This window comes from Ochotona princeps, chromosome 29 (assembly GCF_030435755.1).
Source record: "Ochotona princeps isolate mOchPri1 chromosome 29, mOchPri1.hap1, whole genome shotgun sequence".
Classification (NCBI taxonomy): Eukaryota; Metazoa; Chordata; class Mammalia; order Lagomorpha; family Ochotonidae; genus Ochotona; species Ochotona princeps.
This window is the reverse complement of record NC_080860.1, coordinates 586709-605601: the sequence shown is the minus strand read 5'-3', so window position 1 is coordinate 605601 and position 18893 is coordinate 586709. Positions and strand designations below refer to the sequence as shown.

General features: G+C 54.3%; 1 protein-coding gene across 5 annotated transcripts in view; it reads left to right on the top strand.

The window, feature by feature from the left end:
• SFSWAP (splicing factor SWAP) overlaps positions 1-18893 on the top strand; it is a 55077-nt gene that overhangs the window by 16630 nt on the left and 19554 nt on the right. For all 5 annotated transcript variants that reach the window (XM_058656593.1, XM_058656596.1, XM_058656595.1 and 2 more), the window contains exons 8-11: positions 14490-14778; positions 15857-15988; positions 16358-16451; positions 17990-18161. In XM_058656593.1, the coding sequence (XP_058512576.1) occupies positions 14490-14778; positions 15857-15988; positions 16358-16451; positions 17990-18161 (687 nt within the window). The remainder of the gene's footprint in view (positions 1-14489; positions 14779-15856; positions 15989-16357; positions 16452-17989; positions 18162-18893) is intronic.

The following is an 18893-nucleotide window of genomic DNA, read 5'->3' as shown; positions in this document are numbered from 1 at the left end:
GCTTAGGGAGCCATGACCCAAGTGTCTGCTTGCATTCGGTGGGTCACGCAGAGGGCCAGGTAGAGTGGGCATGGTGATGTTTCTTCTTACTGACTGCCATTCTTCGGGCTTTTTAATTACATCCAGATTGCATTAATTGTAGGGAAGTTCTTTTTTGAGATTTATTTTTATTGAAAAGGCAGATTTACAGAGAGAAGGAGAGACAGATGAAGATCTTCCTTCTACTGGTTCACTCCCCTACGGGCCCCTACAGCTGAAGCTGAGCCAATCCTGAGCCAGGAGCCTCTTCTGGGTCTCCCAAACAGGTGCAGGGTCCCAAGGCTTTGGGCCGTCCTCTCCCAGACCACAAGCAGGGAGCTAAATGGGAAGTGGAGCAGCCCAGACACAGTCAGCGACCGTATGGGATGCTGGCACTTGGAGGTAGAGGATTAGGCAGTTGAGCCATCATGCTGACCCCTAACTGAAGGTTAATCTTGAAGTTGTATTCAGGAGATTTTAAGGTGACTTTGATCAGGGTCGAGTCTTCGTTTAGTTACGTTACTCAGGTCAAGTATCGAGTGAGAGCAGGGATGTGTCTGTTGCATGAGCTTCCTGGGCAGATGTGGCTAGCTTCATGGCTGGTCTGTCAGGCCTGAGCAGAGGACAAGCTTCTGTTAAACCTACTGACTGTTCTTGAAGCTTCCCCTTCGAGCACTGACACAGACTGACATGATATTGATGTTCCTTGAGGGGACGTTCTGCACGTCCCTCCCCAAAGGACCCTCTTCCCTAAGAACTTAGTAACTTCTCTGATGGGCAAGTCACCTCTGCTGCGTCAGACTTGCCCTGATGGGTGGGTGGGTCCCGTGGAGGGTACATGGCATGAGTACCACCCCAGGCAGCACTCCCCAGGGCTCTGCCCAGCCGACCTCCACTGCAGATCGGGTCCAAGTCTGTCGTGTCTGCACAACCCCACACTGTTGTGAAGGAGAGGACATTCTGTGGCAGAGGACTGGCCTTGGTGGTACTGGAGGATGCCCGGCTCTGCAGAGGCTGTGGCCACTGTAACAGGACATGCCACCCTGTGTGGTTCAGGGCAGCGGGTGTGCACTGCAGAATTCATCTTTCCAACTGCTCACTGCTGTGAGGAGGAGGCCGGATGGGCTGGGCAGCCGTCATGCTGTGAGGAGCAGGAGGAGGCCAGAGGGGCTGGGCAGCCTCACTTTCCTAGAGCCCAGGGAAAGTCAAGATTGCGGTTTCCTGACAGGAAGTGCTCCAGCTGGGAGCTCAGTGGGTAGACACCACCTGCTCTCAGAACATCAGTGGATTTGAAGTCCTCCTCCGCTGTACACAGGGTGCGTGGTAGGCATATAACCACAGGCATGCAGGCCTGGCCGGGTTTTGTGGGAACTGAGCATAGCTGACAGGTAGCCTTAACAGGTCTTAGATGTGTGTTCCTGTGTCAGCCCTGAGAATCAGAGCACTGAGCCCACTCCCCAGAGCCTACTCAGTGAGCAGCACTGGGGGCCACCAACACAGCTGTCTGCCTGGGGACGTTCGGGAAGGTGGCCTGACTCCAGTGTCCTAGGAGATCCAGGAGCTGGAACTCGAGATCCGAGTCCCAGGGAAACCTTATGGAGTCAGAGGACGCCCCGTGCTCAGATCCGCGGTCTGTGGGCTGAGGTGGCGTTCCCTCACTGTGTCCAACAGGGTGCAGCCCCACCATGTCCACGGCCACTGCCAACCTTGGAGTGACTCGTGCCAACCAACTTTTTGTTTCCCTAAGATTTATTTTGTTTGGAAGATTTACAGAAAGAAGGAGAGATGGAGAGAGAAGGTCTTCCACTGATTCTGTGCCCAGGAGCTGTAACGGCCAGTGCTGAGCTTCTGCGAAGCCGGGAGCCTCCTCCGGGTCTCCCTTGCGGGTGCAGGGTCCCAAGGGTTTGGGCCTCCTCGACTGCTTTCTCAGGCTGTTAGCAGGAAGACACGAACTGACACCCGTATGGGATGCTGGCACTTGCAGGTGGAGATTAAGTAATTGAGTTGTTACACCAGCCGTGCCAAATCACTCTTGATTCTGCCCTTGGGGCTTTGCACCTGGGGTCCCGTGACTGGTCCCAGCTCTGGTGGGGGAGGCTGATAGCTGTGCCATCACAGAGTCCATGGGCCACATGGCCGGCTGAGTGATGCTGATATGGTGCCGTTTAAACTCACAGGTGTGAGTTTAATTTTAGTGTGCCTGTGCTGTGGTTCATGTCTTCTGGGTTCGTCTGTTTGGGGTTAAGCTGTCCAGGTCCTGCGATGGATGGATGGCAGCTGTTTTCAGCTGGAGAGGGTGGATTCCGAGACCTGTGCCCTCAGGCTGTTGAGTCAGACTCCTTCACAGGGAGCTGGACCAGAAGCAGAGCAGCTGGGACCTGAACAGGTGCTCCTGTTGGATGCTGGTGTCACAGGCAACAGTGTAACTCACCACGCCACCATATTGTCCCCTGCATATTTTTCTTTATTTTCCAAATTTTTCTGAGTGGGCATTGTTGCTATACTTTATGAGGTTGGTGGCCACGAGTTCTCAATGAACACCATGTGAAGAAACCTCTCAGGAGGTGGCCAGGCAGGTGCTCTGAGAACGGAGAAGTCATACTAGAGGTGGAAAGCATGGTTGGAAGCACCAAGGAGTGGACGCCCGCAGCTGCAAATGCCAGCAGGCAACGAGACATACCAGGGGGACGTATGCCTGAAGCACCTGCAGGTGGGGACGCCTTCCTGGGCTGAGGCCTCACCTGTCCTCTGCGAGTCGTCTTTGAGCCGTGTCTCATTTCCCATGGAGCAAGTGGCGAACCTGCAGCATTGAGAGTCTCGGTGCTCAGTCCCGCGCCATGGAAGGGTGGGGTGTCAGGGAGAGAGCCTGTGGCGTTACAGTGTCCTCTGGGAGCCCCAAGAGCCTGTGTGTACCCCGTCTGCTGCTTGCCGTAAGCTCAGGCAGGGGCAGCCTCACACTCCCTCAGCATGCTCCCAAGAGGTTTCTTCACACAGTGCTCCGGGGGGCTCGTGGCCAGCTCGTGTTCTGGGGAGGGGAGGCCCATCCCGCCCTTGGCAGATCATCCTCCAGTCAGGTGTGGAGGGGCACCTGCCAACCCCCACCTTGGCACAGATGCTCCCCAGAGGATGGCCTCATGTTCAAAGGCATGTGTGTGCCCTGGGTGATGGACCTGGCCTCCTGGAAACAAACAGTACCCCATAGGAGCACCCAGGAGTGCTGACCCCCCCCAGGGGCGGGACCTCAGCTGAGTGACTGCTAGACAGGCTTGGCCTCCTGCCCCAGGGCAGTGCAGCAGGAAGGACAGAACGCATCCTGGCCAAGTGGCACTGGGATTCTCTGCATAGGGAGCGACCCATCGCTGGGGCTGCCCTTCCCAAAGCCTGCCATCTGCCTTCTGGTTGTTCACAGCTCCTACGTTGGGGATTGGGCTCTGTGGAGTAAAGAATAAAAGCTTACACTTTGGGTTCTCAAGAGAAGTGGGAATTTGGCTAGCAGAGGCCTTGCTCAGAAAGACTGTGCGTCCTCTTGGAGAAGGGGATGCTTTGTTTGCGTGTTGGTTAAGAGGCCCACCGAGCGCTGGCTTCCGTTCCCAGCTTCAGCCCCGGGAAGCAGCTGTGATGGCTCAGGGAGCTGGATTCCCGCTGCCTCTGTCCAGGCCTAGCTTTGTCTGTGGCTCTGGCTCTGGTGGGCGTGGGAGCGTGAGCCGACAGAGTGCTGGTTAGGGTCTCAGAGAAGTGGCTGCCGTAGCTGCACCTCCCCTCTTCCTAGGCAGGAGCTCCCTGGCGCAGGCCTCTCCTCACTTCAGAGCACCTGGCTGTGTCTGCACACCGACAGCCCTGGGGTGCTGCCCTTCCTGGAACGCCAAGGCCGTGTCCACCGCACCCTTATTCCGCGAGGGCTGGCTCAGTGGGAAAAGGAATCGGCAGTTACCCAGCATTCAAGTGGCGTTCACAGATAAGGCCATGTCATGCCAGGGGAGGGCTGTGGGCACAGCTGGCGCCTGACGTCCTAGTGACAAGGACATGGCAAGGAGTTGTAGCTCGAGCCGACCCAGGTCACCCAGAGCCAGGCTTCCCTGGCTGGCAGTGGTGGGTCAGCTGGCTAACTGGTCCACAACAGACACTAGGGAGCTGGGCCCACTGAGAAGGCTGCGACTTTTTGCTTCCAATAGCATTTTTCTCTATCTTTTCCAGTGTAAACTTACATATTTAGCCAAAATTTGTGTGAACACGTGCAATCTCAGGGAGAAAACACATGAAGCTACCTGCTTTGGAAAGGTCAGATGGAAGTGCCAATTGCTTTAAAACATCGGGTGGAACCTTCCACTCCCACTGTGCTGGGCGTTCAGCTCACTTCCCAGAAAGTCCCTGGGGCCCAGGCCTCTGCCTTGTCAGCTGTGGCTCCTGTGAGAACCATGGACGCCTCACCCCACAGCACATTTAGGCTGCAGGTGCGCTGGTGGAGTGACGGGAAGCTGCTGCTTCAGACGCCACACTACCGATCCTGGAGTGCCGGTTTGAATCCTGGCTACTTTCACTTCCAAACCAGCTTTCTGCTAATGCGTCTGGGCAGAGGACAGTGTGCCCAGGGCTTTGACTCCTGCACCCATCCTGGGACCGGCTCAGATCCGGCTGTGGCTGCTGTCGGGTGACCCGGCAGATAGAAGTATGTTTTCTCTCCCCTCCTCTGTTTCTTATCTCTCTGTGACTCTGCCTTTCTAATCAAAAGAAAAAGAAAGAAGTAACTGCCATTGTAATACACATTTTAATGCCCAGTCAAGGACGAGAGCCCGTTGTTTTTTAAGATTGGTTGATTTGAGATCTTCCATCCACTGGTTCACTTCCCAAATGAGTACAGTGGCCTGCCCTGGTCTGGTCTGAAGCCAGGAACTAGTTTCTGCTTTGGGGTCTCCCATGTGGTTGTAAGGGCCCAAGCATGTGGGCAATCCTTTGTTGCTTTCTTGAACATGCTAGCATGAAGCTGAATTAGAAGTGGAGCAGCCGAGACTGGAACTGGCGTCTACGTGGGATACCGGCACCGCAGGCAGTGGCCTTACTAGCTGTGCCACAGCGAGAGTGCTTACTGTGTCTGTTCACACATTTTTCAGATTCTTAGGATTTTGTTCAGTACCTCCCCTCCGCCCCCAGCTGCCTCAGCTTCATTGTTCCTCTGGATCCTCCCCAAGTGTACACTCTGAAATGTTTAAAGAATAACTGCCTTCAGAGTTTCCATTCAGAATATAACCAAGTGCACTTTCTATTTAAATTAGCATCTTAATTGCATACACTGGCGATCAAGGCCTGGAGAAGCAGGGTACCCTGGCTAGTGCCCCCACTGGGCTAAGGCAGAGCTGGGGAGGCCCGTTTCAGGAATGGAGAAGCCAGGCAGCCTTCACCATCTCTAAGCTCTCTGCTAGTCAGGCCATCAGCATGTTCTTGGTCTTCCCGTCAACCTCCCGGCTTCCAAGTAACTTAAGGACTAAGGCTGGCATGCATCGTACAGTCTTGGAGCCCAGACTGGCACCACCTAGGAAGGTTTCGCAGAGCACACGCCCTTCTCCAGTGCTTGGGGACGTAAGGCTGCTTCAGCAGGGTGGAAATCATGCATTTGAGCCAGCACAGCAATTAATGGAGAAATGTCTTTTGCATGTAAGCAACTTCTACCCTCGAAAGGGAAAGGTCAGGCCCTAAGTGATGGCTCAGTGGCTAAATCCTCACCTTGCAAGCACTGGGATCCCATAAGGCCACCGCTTGGTGTCCTGGCTGCCCCACTTCCCAGCCAGCTCCCTGCTTGTGGCCTGGGAAAGCAGTGGAGGACAGCCCAAATCTTTGGAACCCTGCACCCGCATGAGAGATCTGGAAGAGGCTCCTGGGCTTCAGGTGAGCTCATCTCTGGCCATTGCAGCCATTTGGGGAGTGAGCCAGCAGATAGAAGATCTTTCTATCTCCTCTCCATAAATCTGATCTGCATTCCCGAGAAAAATGATTACATCTTTAAAGCTTTACGCAGGTAAGAACAGCCATAGCTGGTTTTAAAGCTCATCTGTCAGTAGGCGTTTTCCCTGCTGCCTTCAGAGCCTGGCCCCATGGAGCAGTAGCAACCAGGCAGCGCAGCCCCTAACACCCAGTGAGGGTGAGTGTTGCTGTGACTCCGTGTGTCCAGTTGGGGCACATTAGCAGTACAGCTGCGAGCGCAGAAGGAAGAACACTACAGCACCTGCCTGTGAGTGAGCTCTCTTTGAAGGAGTCCCACAGGCTGGCGCTCCTGAGGGAGGCGGGGAAGTCCACTAGCCATCTGATTGCACGTGGGGGGAAGTGCCCTGTGTTCCTGTGTTGCAGCATGAGTGGAAAACAGCAGCAGGAGCGGCTGACGTCACCTGCTTGTGCTGCTGGAATTTGGCAGTGTGACTTGTGAGTGTCCCAGGGCACACCCATGGTTACGTGATGCTTGTTTGAAAGTCAGCTAGTGCTCTGTGTTCCTTCTTCATGGTGCGGGCTCCAGCCTGCTCTGTCTGCGTGCTCTGCGTTCCGGGGCAGGTGCCAGGGCCGCCAGCCTGCTCTGTCTGCGTGCTCTGTGTTCCCGGGGCAGGTGCCAGGGCCGCCAGCCTTGCTGTCTTCCCCTGTCGCTGGAGAGGCTGCTTGGGACAACCTCTGGCGGGGTAGAAAAGCATCTATCTGCATCTTAAAAGAATTCTTTCCTAAGAGCCCCTTACGTGTAAGCGCGTAAACCGAACTGTTTCCTGACAGAACTCTGTCCTGCTCTGTATTTTGTATTGCTTAGTTTTCTGTTGCTAGTTATAAGTCCTTGCAGAAAAACACATAGATCAAGTGAACTGTGGGGGAGGCGGTGATGCCAAACGCTGCCCACTGTGTTAGAGCAATGTTTTAAAAAAAAGGCTTTTCTATAAATAGCTTAAGTGAAGGTGTTTCATGTGACCTTTTTTTCTTCTATCCCAGTTTTTTAAATGTGCTTTTTTTCTGTTGCTTACGGCATTTTCTTTTTGAAAATCATGACCTTAAGGTGCTTTATTTTCCAAACTCCATTTCTAGAAAAGGTCTTACTGTACGACAGGGAGAGTGGGAGGAAGTCCTTAGCAGTCATGGGGGGCTGAGGGGACAAGGAGGCTGTGTCTGGGACACCACGCCCGTCTGTGTGCAGCGGTCAGGGGCAGAAGCGTGTGCTGGACCTGAGGTGGACATCCTTGGGACCCCAGGAGACTGCAGGAGCCTGTGAGGGCTGGAACCAGCGCAGGAGAGTCCCAAGAGGCGATGGCTGCTGCTGGTTTTCTGCTGGAGCTGTTTTTCTCCTGTTTTTGTTGCACTCTGTTTTTCCTTACATGTTTTCTATTATAGAGGGCTGATGGACCACTGCCCTACCAAGACAACAATAAGCAGAGAATCTGTAGGGAAGTCTTGGAGATTTCCTGGGGAGGGAGCGGCGCCTGGCATAGCTGACTAGTCCTCCCACGTGGGAGCTGCTGCTCCAGCAGAGGATGGCCACAGCCTCGGGCTCCTGCACCCATGGGGGAGCAGCCCTGGGCCTGCAGCTCTTACCATTGCCACCATTTCGGGGGTGAAACTACAGTTAGATTTCTCAGTCTCACCTTCTCTCTCTCTCTCAAGCTCCGACTTCCAAAGAAAATACTTTTTTTTAATTACCTACGGCCAGTGCAAGGACAGCAGTTTCCCTGGAACGTGGGGACTGGAACCCTAACTAAGTAACACTTAGTACTGGGTTATGTCGATAAGTGAAAGATTTATCTTTATTGGAAAGTCAGCTATACAGAGAGGAAGATCTTCCATCCTCTGATTCACTCTCCAAGTGGCCACAACAGCCAGAGCTTAGCTTAGCCGATCTGAAGCCAGGAGCTAGGAGCCTTTCCCAGGTCTCCCACAAGGGTGCAGGGTCCCAAGGTGTTTGGCCGTCCCCGACTGCTTTCCCAGGCCACGAGCAGGAGCTGGATGGGAAGTGGGGCAGCTGGGTCATGAACCAGCACCCAAATGGGATCCCAGTGTGTGCAAGGCAAGGACTTTAACCACTAGGCTACTGCACTGGGCCCTTGTTTTTTATTTTTAATATTTATTTATTTATTTGTATGTGAAAGGCCAGTTTTACAGAGAATGAAAGAAAGATGCAGAGAAAAGTCTTCCATCCGCTGGTTCCCTCCCAAAACAACTGCAACAGCCAGAACTAAGCCAATGTGGAGCCAGAAGTTTTTCAGTTCTCCCATGTAGATGCAGGGTTCCAAGGACTTTGACCAGCCTCTGATGCTTTCCCAGCAGTCAACAGGGAGCTGGATGGGAAGTTGAGCGTCTAGGACACAGACCGATGCCCGTGTGGGATACTGCTTCCACAGAGGATTACCCTGATACGCCACCACCCAGCTACAGAGAATTTCCATCGATTGGTTCCCTTCCCAAATGACTGCAGATGGTTGGATCTGGACTGGCTTAAAGCTTCCAGGTCTACCATGTGCATGCAGGGGCCCAAGCACTTGGGCCGTCTTCCACTGCTTTCTCAGGCACGTTAGCAGGGAGGTGGATTAGAAATGAAGCAGCTGAGACTCACACCGGTACCTGTGTGGAATGCCAGTACTGCAGGCAGAGACTTGACGTACTATACCACAGGCCAGCGCCAAGCTGATAGTTTCGACGTCTCCGGGGCTCAGGTGTGAAGACAACCTGATTCCCAACTCTGGGCAGCTGAATCCTGCTCGGGAGCCTGCCAGCTCTAAAAATGGTGGTGTGTTTTAGGGGGCTCAGTTGTCCGGTGATAGGAAAGCCTTGGGGGAGGTGTGTTTTGAACAAAAAGGTGATACTGTAGAAGTTCACATTATGGATTCTGACATTAGTCTGTCGGCCAAGTAGCTGCGTGGGAAGTGGCCGTTCTGCGCACCAGCTCTGACCACGAGGCAGTCCCCACTCAGGAGCGGGCTTGGATCCCTCCTCCTAGAGGCCTGTGGAATATTAAATAGAAATCAAGGACTCTAAATCAGAGGTCTCAAAGTGTGTGTGTATACGCTCATTTCCAGGCTGGCCCGTGGTCTAGATTGGAGGTCAGGCCCACAGGGTGACAGAGCTTCAGTCCTCAGTGCCCTGAGATGCCCTTCTTGTACCAGCAAGCAGAGATGAAGAGAACACACAAAAAAGCCACATAATGGTGAGATTAAGGACAGATTTTTTTACTCAGGATACTCTCATACTTGGGAGAATATTTTTCAACATTTTCATACAAATTGAGAAAGCATTTCAAACAGCTTCTTTGAAAGTTTGCCATAATGATTAGTCATTGCCTGCTGTGCTATTAGCCCATACGGGCGCCAGTTTGTATCCTAGTTCCTCCACTCAGGATCCAGCTTCCTGCCAACAGCCTGGGAGACCCCAGAGGAGCTCTGGCTCTTGCCTCCCGCCTGGCCCAGCCCTGGCCACTGCAGCCATTTGGGGAATGGACCACTGGATGGAAGAGCTCTCTGTTGACTAGAATTTTGAAATGCAAAGCTCTCAACCACTGGTTCGGTGCCCACATGCCCGCAGTGCTCAGAGCTGAACCTCACTGACGCTGGGTGGCAGGAACCAAGTCCTGGAGCATCGCCTGCTGCCTTTCAGGATCTGCAGGCAGGAGGCTGGCGTCAGAAGCTGCAGCCAGATCCTCGGGTTAGAAGCAAGCTCTCCAGCCGCCCTGCCACACATACCTACCCCGACTTACTCTTTCAAAAATAAATCTTCCGTTTGTGGGAGACAAAGGGTGTCCTCACTTTAAAAAGGAAATTCCCGGTGCTCGTGGGGCCAGCACTGTGGCACTGCTAGTGAACCTGCTGCCCACCACACAGGTACCTCCCATGAGCTCTAATTGGAGTCCCCATGGAGCTGAGAAAGCAGTGGAGGATGGCCACCCACGTGGGAGAATGGCTGGAGTTCCAGGCTGCTCACTTTGGCCTGACCCACCCCAACCATTGCAGCCATTTAGGAAATAACCAGAAAGTGGAAGATCTCTTTCTCTCTCATAACACTACCTGTCAAGTAAATAAATCTTTTTTGTCTTAAATACCAGCTACACAACCGCAGCCATGGTCTGCTGTGGCGCTGCAGGCGAGGATGGCCTTTGTGGGTGGGCGTGGTCATAGGCTGGGTGGCAGGGAGCACTGACCTTAAACCCGCTAAGTGAGGCATGGCCCTCACCTCTTCAAGAAGGGCCATGGCCACATGCAAGCCGTCGGCTGTGCTGCTGCCCTCTGCCCAAAGGGCTGGTCCACAGAAACTTGCTCATCTGAAGCATGGAGGCCACAGCCGTCGGGGACATGTTAGAAGTGAGTGTTTTCCATGCCTGTGCGCTCCCCAGGCTGTGTGGGCATCTGCATTCTTGTGTGAGCTGTGGCAGAACCCGGGCTCCAGAAGCCAGCAAGGCCTGGACCCCACCACCTCGCTTTGGATCCAATGCCGCCCCACAGGCACCCCCACAACCCCAGTGAGGAGCACAGGCTACGGGCGAACAGAAGCGCTGAGGTAGAAACGTGCGTGTGGCGTACCGTGCTGAGCGTCTGCCCCCGTGCCCACACAAGCCCGCCCAGACCAGCATCATTTTCCAGGCCCTGTATGTCTGTACCCCCACGCTCCCACAGGCCCACCCTCGGCAGCGCCATCCTCTAGGCCCCCTACAAGCCCACGAGCCCACCCACACCAGTGGAAGCCAAGCCCCATGCTGGTTTGGACAGGAGTACCTGTACTCCTCGGATACAGCCCTATCTCATCAGCAGATAGTGCTGGGATTGCAGTGTTGACAGGCCAACTCTCTGCCCTCCTGGGAGGCCAGATTCCACCGCCACCCCCAGCATATACATGCTCTCTGAGGCTTCACTCTGTCTTCCTGTCAAGACACTGGAGGGCACGTGGGGACCATGTATCCCACCTCAAGTATTTAGAACAAGCATTGAGAGCACTGGAGGAGTTCATGGGTACATGCTTAATCAGAAGTAAGTCATGGGGCTGGCACTGTGGCGTAGCAAGCTGAGCCTCCACCCCTGGCACCGGCCAAGTCCCAGCTGCTCCATTTCTGATCTAACTCCCTGTGATTTGCCTGAGAAAGCAGCAGATGATGGCCCAAGTTCTTGTCTCCTGTGCTCACATAGAAGACCCAAAAAAAGCTCCTGCCTCCTGGTTTTGAACCTGCCCAGGTCTGGCATTTGAGGCGTGAACCAGCAGATGGAAGTTTTCTCTCTCTGTAACTCTGCCTTTAAAATAAAGGCACCATGCTCAGATTGGTGACATCAGCATGTCAGAGCTATCCAAGCCACTTGGCCGGAACCCTCGGAACATGTCCACGTGGAGACTCGGTTGATACGAGGTGGAGGTTCCTCTTCCCTGGCTCCTGGGACATTTGAAAAGTCATGAGTGGGTTTCCCCTTTGTCTCTTCCCTCCCCCCAGGAACAACAAGAAATGACAAATTTGGAAGTAACGAATTCACCCAATTTTCCCTAAACCTTGACCGTTTCCACCCTGATCAACCATGTAATAATTATTTTTAAAAAGAAAAAGAAAAAAATGGGCCCGGCAGCGTGGCCTAGCGGCTAAAGTCCTCGCCTTGAACACCCCAGGATCCCATATGGACGCCGGTTCTAATCCCGGCAGCTCCACTTCCCATCCAGCTCCCTGCTTGTGGCCTGGGAAAGCAGTCGAGGACGGCCCAATGCATTGGGACCCTGCACCCGCGTGGGAGACCCGGAAGAGGTTCCTGGTTCCCGGCTTCGGATCGACGCGCACCGGCCCGTTGCGGTTCACTTGGGGAGTGAATCATCGGATGGAAGATCTTCCTCTCTCTCTCTCCTCCTCTCTGTATATCCGGCTTTCCAATAATAATAAATCTTTTAAAAAAATAAATAAATAGAAAAAAGAATCTTAGCAGGAAAAAAGTGGGGGCCCAGGGCAGTAGCCTAGTTGCTAAAGTTCTCGCCTTACATACGTCAGGATCTAATATGTGCACCACCAATTCGTGTCCTGGCTGCTCCACTTCCCATCCAGCTCCCTGCTTGTGTGGGAAAGCAGTGGAGGACAGCCCAAAGCCTTGGGACCCTGCAACCTTGTGGGAGACCCGGAAGACACTCCTGGCTCCTGACTCCGGATCAATACAGCTCCAGCCATTCAGCGATTTGGGGAGTGAATCAGACAAAAGAACTTTCTTTCTGTAAATCTGACTTTCCAAAACAATAAATAAATCTTAAAAAAAAAAATAAGTCATTAGTAGCTGTAAATATATCCGTAGCACTTGTAGACCTTGTGGTCTTTCTAGCCTTAGCTGTTTTTAGGAAAAAATTAAGATTTTTTTATTTTTCTTGGAAAAGCGCGTCAGATTTACATAGAAAAGGAAAGACAGGAAGATCTTCCATCTTCTGGTTCCTTCCCCAAGTGGCTGCAATGACCAGAGCTGAGCTGATCCAGAGCCGGGAGCCAGGAGCCAGGAGCCACTTGTGTGTCTTCCATTAGGTTCTGGGTCCAAGGCTTTGGGCCTTGCTGTGCTGTCTTCCCAGGCCGTAAGCAGAGCCCTGGATGGGAAATGGAGCAGCCAGGACACAAACCAGCGCCCGTGTGGCATCTCAGTGTTTGCAAGGGGAGGGTTCCGCTGCTGAGCCGTGGCGCAGGGCCCATTTTTGAGAAACATTATATCACTGCTTTTCTCTACATCGCATGCATTATTGGAAATTATGGACAATGGAGGGCTTCCACTCTTGTTTCAAAAAGAAACAAAGGAAAAAAAATACCCCTGTTTTAGGGCCTGGTGCGGTGGCATGGGTAAGTCTCCACCTATGTTGCCAGTGTCCATGTTGGTGCTGACTGGACTCCCTGCTTGGCGTCCAGTCCTGCTGGTGGCCTGAGGAAGCAGTAGAGGATGACTCCAAGTCCTTGGGGCCCTTACAGCCGCATGGGAGACCTGGAAGAAGCTCCTAGCTTCTCTTTGGACCAGTTCAAGCTCTGGCATTGTGGCCGTTTGGAGACGGGACTAGCAGGTGGAGAATTCATTCATGTCTTCCCTCCCTCCCTCCCTCCCTCCCTCCCTCCCCCTTCCCTCCCTCCCTCCCTCCCTCCCTCCCTCCCCCCCTTCCCTCCCTCCCTCTTTCCCTCCCCCTTCCCTCCCTCCCTCCCTCCCTCCCTCCCTCTTTCCCTCCCCCTTCCCTCCTCTCTCTAAATCTGCCTTTCAAATAAAAATAACTAAAGCTTTAAAAAAACTGAAGTGTAAATCAGTTGAAAATGGAAATAAAATTTCCAATTAGAAGTATCTTTCTGGTAGAACCAGCCGCTTTGTCTACAGCAGAACTGCTACTAAGAATTCTTAATTACTTCATTGAATCTTTTGTGATTTTTGCTAATTTTGAGCATTTTACCAAAAAAATGAACTTTCAGGATTTTTAAAGAGATTGTATTTATTTTTGAAAGTGTGAGAAAGAGAGAAATCTTCCATCTGCTTTTGTGCTCGCCAAATGACCACAGTGCCAAAGCAAGGAGCTGTCAGCATCTTGGTTCACACAAGTGTCTCGGCCATCCTCCACTGCCTGCCCAGAAACGTTAGGGTTAGGGTTAGGAGGCTGAGTTGGACTTGACCTGGTGCCTCCTCTAGGTCAGTAGCACTGGCAGTGGGTGCACGCGAGCGGCACAGGCGGTGGCTTCGCTGGGTGCACGCATGCCCACCCTGTAGGACCTGACAGTGTTACAGACAGCGGGAGACAGAGTTGTTTTTTTTTTTTTCTTCCTGGTCGACTCCCCAAATGGCCGCAATGGCCAGGAGCTTCCTCTGCCTCTCCCACCTGAGTTTAGGGCCCAACATTCTTGGCCATCTGCTGCTGGTGTCCCAGGCTGTTAGCAGAGCTGAATGGGAAATGAAGCAACAGAGCCTCGAACCAGCACCCGTATGGGTTGCCAGCATATCAGACAGTGGCTTAACCCACACACCACAGTGCCTCTGGTCCCAGTTGATACAGGACTGATGGGACAGTGGACTGCTTTCCTACGGGGTTGTATGTGGTGTCTCACTGAGGAGCATGTCCTGCAGGTGGTGTGTGTGCGTGTGTGTCTGTGAGGAACCGCTGTACATCACAGTGCCTGAGGTAATCGCTGAGTAGCCAGAGTGGCATCAGCAGTTCTCAAGTCAGGCTGCATCCTGGGAAGCGGGCCAGGATGAAGGATGGAGGGAGAAACATAGGTGCCCACAGTACCAAGTGGGTGAGGGGAGGAGCCATGCTCTTGCGAGCCCAGATGGTCTCAGAGACAGGCCAGGAAATTCATGTCCGGCTGCTCTCTGCGTGTCCTCAGGGTGGTCACCTGCCATCTGTCCCTGGTGGGCCTTGCTTTGCCAGGGTCTGTCCCAGGAGCAGCCTTTCCGTGGTAGAAAAAGAAAAGGTGCTGCAGGATTTGTGGAGTCCTCGCTTTGTACACGTGTCTGTCACCTGCCACTCTCACTCCCCCAAAATGTGTCCTTTCACAGCTACGGTGGCAGCCATGTATTACAGCTACTACATGTTACCGGATGGCACCTACTGTCTGGCCCCACCTCCGCCCGGGATTGACGTGACCACTTACTATAGCACCCTTCCCGCCGGTGTGACCGTGTCCAGCTCCCCTGGAGTGACGACTACAGCCCCACCGCCTCCTGGGACCACACCTCCACCCCCTCCCAGCACAACCGACACAAGCAGCGGGCCAGCCGCCACCACCACCACCACCACCACCACCACCGCAGCTGCCACCTCCGTCTCCTCCACCTCCACCACAAGGTGCGTGTGCGGCATGTGGCCATCTGGGTCACGTACACAGGTTCAAAGTTGAAAGGAAGACAGAAGCAGCCACATGGGGTCTTCACCAGAAGGGGCCCCTGTCTCTGGTGTGTGTGGGTCATCACCTCAGGCAGAATCACCGTGAGTTGAAATTAAAGTGGTTAGGCAAGGATTGTGGCATAGCAGGTAAACCTGCCACCTGCAGCACCAGCATCCCAGGCCACTGGTTGGAGTCCTGGCTGCTCCACTTCCCATCCCGCTTCCTGCTAATGCACCCGGGAGAGCAGAGGAGACCCACGTGCTTGGGGCCCTGCACTGACGGGGAGACCCAGAGGAAGCTCCAGGCTGCTGGCCGTGGCCCAGCATAACCTGGCCATTTGTGTCCATTTTGGAAAGTGAATCAGTAAATGATGATCTTGCTTTTTCTTTGGTTCTCCTTTTAAAAAAAAAATGAAAGAAATCAAGTTGCCTGCAGGGAAGGATGCTGAGCACGTCTTGTCTCTCTCGGGCTGTTGGCAAGCCTGTGTCGGGTCAGGCCCTTAGGAGAGAGACTGTGGCAGGGTCAGACACCTGCCCCAGGCAGGGCTCCTTTGGGGCTTGTGGGTGAACAGAGACCACGACGGGGACTTGGCCACAAGGGCTGGGATGTGTCCCATCTGAGAGAAGCTCAGAAAATCTGACAGGACATGTGTCTGTTTCTGCGACAGTGGCCTGCATTCTGACCGCGCAGAGAAGGTTAAACAAGAAAGAAATCCCTGTACCAGGCATCAGCTTGTGACTCATTCTGGGGTGTTCCTAAGGATGAGCTCAGGAGGGGCATGATAGGGCAGAACAAACCTGCGTCTGTTGCGTCCTTTTCGTTAAGTCATGACCTCTGCGTCCCTGTGTGAATGCACTGACTTTAGTTTAAGTGCACTCTGCATCCCTGTCTAAATACACTGACTAGCTTTGCAGCACAAGCTGGCTTCAGGTAAAGGAACTTCCATGCTTGCTTTGACTCTTGTGTCTGTGGGAGCACCTGAGGACCTTGCCTGTCGCTGCGTGCACGGGGCAGGCACTCACCAGCCTCTCTCCACAGTGCACTTGCCCCCTTGGCTGCCATCATCCCCCCGCCCCCTGACATCCAGCCTGTGATTGACAAGCTGGCAGAGTACGTCGCTAGGAATGGCCTGAAATTTGAGACCAGCGTGCGTGCCAAGAATGACCAGAGGTAGGCTGAAGTTTTCAAACCTAGCCACATCATTGCTTTGTCTTTACCCGTTTTTGGCTCATGTGTCTTTAGGTAAATATAGGTTATAATCATCTTGTTAAATTAAAGAGTTGGGTGGCACTTTATTTGTGTTTATAGTACCTGTTTGTGTGTGCCAAGTACAGTTGTGGAAGCTAACTAAAAGACTGGAAGTCACTCTTTTTTACAATCTGCCTTAGAAATCCCGACACAAACATTTGTTCCTGAAACAAATGAAATAAAGCATGAAACCTGAAGTTAGGTCTGCAATGTGGTGAGGCATGTGGGCAGCCAGGTGCCCAGTGAGCAGCCCAGGCTGTCTAAGTGACCTGTGTGCCTTCCTGCTCGCAGGTTTGAGTTCCTGCAGCCGTGGCACCAGTACAACGCCTACTATGAGTTCAAGAAGCAGTTCTTCCTGCAGAAGGAAAGGAGCAGTGGTCCACAGGTACAGGGGGCAGTGAGGGCGGCTCTGGGCAGACACAGTGTGTGTGGGTGTATGTGTGTGTGCGTGTGTGTGCAGGTGCAGGGGGCCCTGGGGACGGCTCTGTGCAGACACAGTGTGTGTGGGTGTGTGTGTGTGCACGCGCGTGCAGGTGCAGGGGGCAGTGAGGGCGGCTCTGGGCAGACACAGTGTGTGTGGGTGTGTGTGTGCACACGCGTGCAGGTGCAGGGGGCAGTGAGGGCGGCTCTGGGCAGACTCAGTGTGTGTGGGTGTGTGTGTGGGTGTGTGTGTGGGTGTGTGCACATGCAGGGGGCCATGGGGACGGCTCTGGGCAGACTCTGTGTGTGGGTGTGTGTGCAGGTGCAGGGGGCCATGGGGACGGCTCTGGGCAGACTCAGTGGGTGTGTGGGTGTGGGTGTGTGCAGGTGCAGGGGGCCATGGGGATGGCTGTGGGCAGACTCAGTGTGTGTGGGTGTGTGTGTGGGTGTGTGGGTGTGCAGGTGCAGGGGGCCATGGGGGCGGCTCTGGGCAGACACAGTGTGGGTGTGTGCAGGTGCAGGGAGCCCTGGGGGCGGCTCTGGGCAGACTCAGTGTTCATGTAGGTGCAGGGGGAGCTGCTTTGCTGCTGCTTCACAGACAGCAGGAGACCTGCTGACCACATCCACTCACATCGCTGTGTATGGGTCTGTGTTCCAGCTTTTTTGCTCAACCAGTGGGGTTGTGAGGGATTCGTTGACTGATGGTGGTGACTGCTTCTGATGGAGGCCCTGTGTTTGTGTCTGTCATGTTGCCTTAAGTCTGTCCAACAGAAACATGTGGGCCCGACGCAGTGGCCTAGTGGCTAAAAGTCCTCGCCTTGAACGCGCTAGGATCCCATATGGGTGCCGGTTCTAGTCCCGGCAGCTCCACTTCCCATCCAGCTCCCTGCCTGTGGCCTGGGAAAGCAGCCCAAAGCCTTGGGACCCTGCACCCACATGGGAGACCTGGAAGAAGTTCCTGGCTCCTAGCCGTTGCGGTCACTTGGGAAGTGAATTATCGGACAGAAGATCTTCCTGTCTCTCTCTTCTCATCTCAGCATATCTGACTTTGCAATGAAAATAAACAAACAGAAACCTGCACCACGTGCCCCAGAGGCTGTGGCTGCATGTGGTCGTTCACCCTCGCTGGCCCATCCTGCCCATCCTGCCCAGGCTGAATGTGCCTGTTGGAGCATTTCTGCATGGCCTGTGGCTCTCCCTAGCCTTGCTGAGTGGATGCCTGGCCTGTGCGTCACTCCCCTCTGGTCTTTGTGTGTCGCTGCACAGGCAGAAGGAAGTGGGCCCATCTGTAGGCGTGCAGAGTGAGTGGTTTTCTGCGGGGCTGTCAAGAGGAAGCAGTCTGCAGACGGCACTGCAGTGGTTTCGGAAGGCAGCCTCGCACCGTGAGTGGCAGCACACTTCCACACGGGCTCATCTGGGTCTGTCTGGAGAGAGAGCTGCCTGGTTCTGGCACATTCTGTACAGTGTCTTAGGCAGCAACTTGTGACTGCCCAATCTGTCTAGGCTGTGTCAACACCAGAAGAGGCCCCTGCAGAATCTGCTGCTGACAAGTCCCATGATGGCGGGGAGGACGGAGCCCCAGAGGGCACGGCTGACGTGGGAGGCAGAGGAAGCTCCTCCGGGAAGAGAGAAGTGCCACCTGGCAAAACCCTGGCTGACGGGAAACTGGTAAAAGGTAAGGTCAGTGAAATGAGGTCCTGGCCTTGCGTTCTGAGACTGAGCCTGGGGCGGAGGGGCAGCATCTTCTGTGATTCTGGGAGGGTCGTGCGGCTGCCTGCTCAGCATCTGGGATTGTTGTGCGAGTGCTTCATACGCTTCCCCCAAGCTTCTGAAACTCTGCAAACATTGTGCCAGTGAAGGTCAGCTTCTTGGTTTGTCAGAGCAGGTGCACGAAGAATCTACCAGGCAATAACCCTCTTGCTCAGAGTTGGTTACCGGTCATGTTCTCGGAAGGAAGTTTTCATGCAGCAGGTCCCACTGTGTGTAAATGCCAGAATAATAGCAAGCAGAAAGAAAAGCAGAGAACTGTGAGGCCGACTGTAAGGCAGGAGCTGATTTCGCCTGGGAGGACACGGCGGCTCTGAGTGGGCAGGGGAGCCGGAGGACATGGGCAGCTCTGTGAGTGGGCAGGGGAGCCGGAGGACACGGGCGGCTCTGTGAGTGGGCAGGGGAGCCGGAGGACACGGGCGGCTCTGTGAGTGGGCAGGGGAGCCGGAGGACACGGGCGGCTCTGAGTGGGCAGGGGAGCCGGAGGACACGGGCGGCTCTGAGTGGGCAGGGGAGCCGGAGGACACGGCGGCTCTGTGAGTGGGCAGGGGAGCCGGAGGACGCGGGTGGCTCTGTGAGTGGGCAGGGGAGCCAGAGGACCCTGAGGAGCAGCTAGGGGCCATTCAGGTCTCTCCATTTG